At 51.6% G+C, this 4,292-nt stretch overlaps 1 protein-coding gene across 1 annotated transcript in view; it reads right to left on the reverse strand.

The window, feature by feature from the left end:
- Window positions 1-4,292, reverse strand: part of SNX19 (sorting nexin 19) — a gene marked incomplete at its 5' end in the record, with an annotated part of 21,418 nt that overhangs the window by 10,361 nt on the left and 6,765 nt on the right. The window contains one exon of the mRNA XM_010002889.1: window positions 4,154-4,283. Within this exon, the coding sequence (XP_010001191.1) occupies window positions 4,154-4,283 (130 nt within the window). The remainder of the gene's footprint in view (window positions 1-4,153; window positions 4,284-4,292) is intronic.

Below are 4,292 nucleotides of genomic sequence, written 5' to 3' on the forward strand. Positions count from 1 at the left end.
GGCACTGGCTTCCTTCATGTGGAAGAAGCAACACTTGGCAAGCTCTAGCACCTCAAATCAAAGACAACCACTTGCTGCTACAGTCTTCCTAGGCTCCATTTTAGAGTACCTATTCCAAACCTGTCCTGAGTACTACCCAAATGCCCTTTCTCTTCTCTGCTCCCACTCCAGGGCTCAGTGCCCCTCACTGCAACACTCAACAGACAAGCTCTATGCAAGATCAAAGCCCATGACTCCACTCGGGGGTAGATCTGAGCTCAGACAGACTTTCCTTTTCCATGCTAGTTGGTCAGTGGCTGAAACCTTAGAAGAACCAGCTCAAGAGAGGAAACCCTAACAGAGAAAACAAGCTTAAGCCAGCCAGTCTTGCAAAGGGAACCAGATCTAGAAGAACTTAAAAGAAATCACTCTCTTAAAAGTCTGATGGCCACCTGTAATCAGTCTCTGAGCATCCCTGGCTCTCCAACTTCACATCACACAGCCTTGAACATCACCTCCCCAAATCTACCTGTTTTGCCAAGAAATAACAGGACAGCAGACAAAGCCTGGAGGAGCACCAGAGTGACCCAAAGCAAACAGCGAACCAAGCTGTCCTGAGCTCCAGGGTAAGACAAGGATGCTTTGCATTTATTTTAACTCGTGCTCAGTGGAACATGACACCATCAAAGCTGCCTGGGTAGGTCCACACACTCCTTTATATACACACAGATGCTTCCGAGCCCGGCAGGGCTCTGTGCCCCAGCCCTGCTCAGGTTACAGGGTGCAGACACCCAGAGTGCTCTGCCCTCTGCTCTGTGATTTGCACTGCCATGGCTTTCTGTTGTGGTGCATGGCAAGGTTGTAGGAAAAGCATACAAATATGAGTCTGCATCTAAATTCCTCCCAGGTCCATCCCTGGGATCCCAGCAGTCTGCTGGGGTTTGGTGGGGAAGCGGAAGTGGTCCTGGGAGAACCCCAGCAGCAACTGAAAGGCACAGCAGCTCTTGCCCTGGCTCCACCGCTGCCCCCAGCTCATTGTGGCACTGGCAGACCCCTGACCTAGTGACCATCATGACACTGGGGCCAGACTAGGGACAGGGCACAGGGTCACAGCCATGGTTCACATGCTTGCTGTGTATTTTTAACTCTACTTTGACTCACAAGGCTCTAAAAAGCACACAGATGCTCCAATTGCTGTTTAGGTCTTCTACCAAACACCCCCAGAGCCCAGAACAACCCCATCTTCCATTCCTCTCTGCAAACAGGTCCCTGTTACAGCCTCCCCATTAAAGGGAAATGAGCATTTCCAGCCCGTGGGAGGGAAGCAGGAGCTGGACAGAGGAGGGGCGCGGAGCCGGAGTGGGGCTGTGGGTTTGTTTACAGGCACAGACCCAGCATGTGGAGAGTCTGCTGGAAGCTCTGCTTAGCCCCAGGGTCGTCCCTGCTCCCAGCAAGTCTCCTGGCCCCTCTGCCTCTTCTTTTGGCTCCAAAAAAGGATGTCTCCCTGTTACATAATGGGATGAGCACTGCACAGATGCAGCTTGCACACAGGGCCTCCTTTTTACTTAACAATACCTTTTTCGGGCATACAGCCTTCCTCTCCCTGGTTGCCATTAAACTGACAGTCAGGGGAGATGAACAGTGCCTGGCTCCAGCTATTTCAGCTATGGAGAAGAGGGAAAAGAGGAGTGTGGTGGGATGCTCAGTGCAGAGAACAGCAAACAGAGCTGGTTAGGGAAGTTCTCATAATCATCAACAGCAGAGTCACAGCTCTCAGTGTCACCACAGAAGATGCTGTGGGCATCACAAGGGATAAAGTCCCCAAAGAAAAGGGGGATTAGGGTCTCCAGAGAGGCTGGAACTTGTTCTTGGGGTTTTTCTCTTGATTCTTTTGCTCTGGGATGAGGCACACTCAGTGCAGAGAGGCAGCAATGCCCACCAAGGCAGCTGTGAGAAGGCTGCAGGAGCAGCATGCTCCTCACCACATGCAAGCTGGAAGAGGAGTATTCAGCAGCAACTCCTTTCCTAACACCCAAAATATTGCTAGGACATCTCCTTCCCACCATCCTCCATCTAACCCAGCCACTGACAGGAACCTCATCTCATGGAGGGATGAGTGCTACTCATACTTTGTGACCAGCAATGGTTAGAGACAGGATGTGTGCCCAGCTGCTGCTCTGTGTTTGTTGGCCTGGTCTCAGAGGTGGCATGAATGATGCCTTGAACAGCACACGCTCCCAGAACAGCTTCTGGTATGTTCTCCACTTGTACAGGGTACTCAGATGCAGTGCCACCCAGAATTCCAGTGGCCAGGCTGTACTAGGTCTGGCTGAGCAGCAATCAAGTTGCAGATACTGAAATGGAAGAGAAATGCCACCAAATCTATGCAGTGTCCCTGGAGAGGCAGCTGGCAGCAGGTCTGACCTACAGACTCCCTGATCTGCTGGAACAGCAGTGGCCACTTGGGCCAGCCATGAGTACAAGTCTCAGCCACCCTTCTGTGTGGCTCAGGTGCAGGGTGCAATGATAAGCCAGCACAGAGCCCCCTGTTCCCAGCTCTCCTGTACTGCAGAGCATTTACATGCCTTGTCTGGAATATCTGTCTCAGACATTGCCTGCACTCTGCTCTCACACCAGGTCACAGCTTTCACACCAGGCAGACACAACTGCTCTCATGGTCCTGCTCAGCCCCAGCCCTTCACAGGGGGTCCAGGATCACTAAAAATCTGCCACCTTTGATTCAAGACAGGAGAACCTCCACCCTAACACTCCTCCCTTTCAGGAGACCTAAGTGCTGTCCCAAGCGTGGCTTTCAGGGTTGGGATGGTAGCTAGAGCAGCAGAAACAGAGGAGGAAAGTGCCCCCTGCAGCAATCCATAAGCATCACCAGCCCCCTGGCAACAGGTCAGTTCTTATTATGCACTTTCTTCTCCTGTCCCCTTTACCAGACCTGCAGATATCTGAGTGTCCCAGAACAAGAGTCAAAAATAGGGATTTCAGCACAGGCATTTACAGAGCCAGGGACACAGCTGGAAAAGTTGCACTTGCTTCCTGCCCTGATCAGGACACTAAGGAGTCACAGGACTTCCAAACACCAGCTCCAGCCACAGGTTCACCAACAGCAAACGTGGGCTCACCCAGGGCTGTCCAAGCAGAACAGCTATAAACACATTCATCCTCATGCTGCTTCACAAGCACAACTTGCAGAGCTCCACCTCCCAGCACCAGGCACGTGGTGTGTGTGTGACAGACTCTCTAGTGGAAAATACCAATGCCACGTGCTGGTGCTGCAGGCTCCCTGGATGACCAGGACACAGCTTATTAGGAGGTGATGACGTGCCTGTTCAAGCTCTCATACCTCCATGCTTACACACAAGGATTGGGTTCCAGCTCATTTCCCGAGAGACCAGAGCCCATTTTGGAGAAATAGGAGCAACACCCACCTCATCCTACCCAAGGAAACAGACTTGGGAGTGATGGCCAGCAGCCCCTGACCTCAAAGCACTTTGGCAACCTCTGCTGAGGGCATCTTAAATTACCAGCGTGGTTACAATGTGCTGCCCTGCACATTCTGACACTGGCTTTGAATGCCTGAGAGAAGAAATGGTACAGGAGTAGGAACAGCACTGCTCTGAGATCCCTCCTAGCCAAAGTCCTTCCAGGAAGGCTTTCTTTCACTCTAAAGGACCATACCCTCAGCTAGTGACAGTCAACAACATACACAAGAAAACAGAAATGCTCTGTTTGTGTGTCCTGGCCTACTGCCTTACCACACAGAGGCACTGGCTCCAGAAAAGCTTGGCAAGTATCTATGAGCTGGAAAGGAAGCCTGTGGGTCACTGCCCAAGGCACAGGTTCCACTGGCCCTCCACAGATCAGAGAAGGGCGCATCAGTGAGAGCAAAGGCCCTGGGACGCCACGCTCTGAGCTGTTACTTCACTGTTCCCTGTATGTTTATTATCCTTTTGCAGAAAGAAGAAGATGACCCTGGGCAGCACGAGACCAGGAGGCCAACAGAGATGTTTACTCTACACACATGTAGCATCTTTGCAGAACCTTGTTGTTTGATGTGACAGAAAGCATTTATCTGCATTCAGGCAAGAGCCCTGTTTTAGACTTCAACTCTAAAGGCGATGCCACCTCAGAGCTGTGAAGTTGTTTGCTGAGACCTTACCTTTGAATAAGGGTCCCAAAGAGCAGCTGGAAAACCTTTTGGACACTCTCTGTGCACAGCCAGTTCCAGTGATCCATCATCACAAGACGAAGCACATCCAGGGCCAGATCAGCCAAAGCTGTTTCAGAGTCTGTCAGCA

This window comes from Chaetura pelagica, unplaced genomic scaffold (assembly GCF_000747805.2).
Source record: "Chaetura pelagica isolate M959 unplaced genomic scaffold, ChaPel_1.0 scaffold38, whole genome shotgun sequence".
NCBI lineage: Eukaryota > Metazoa > Chordata > Aves > Apodiformes > Apodidae > Chaetura > Chaetura pelagica.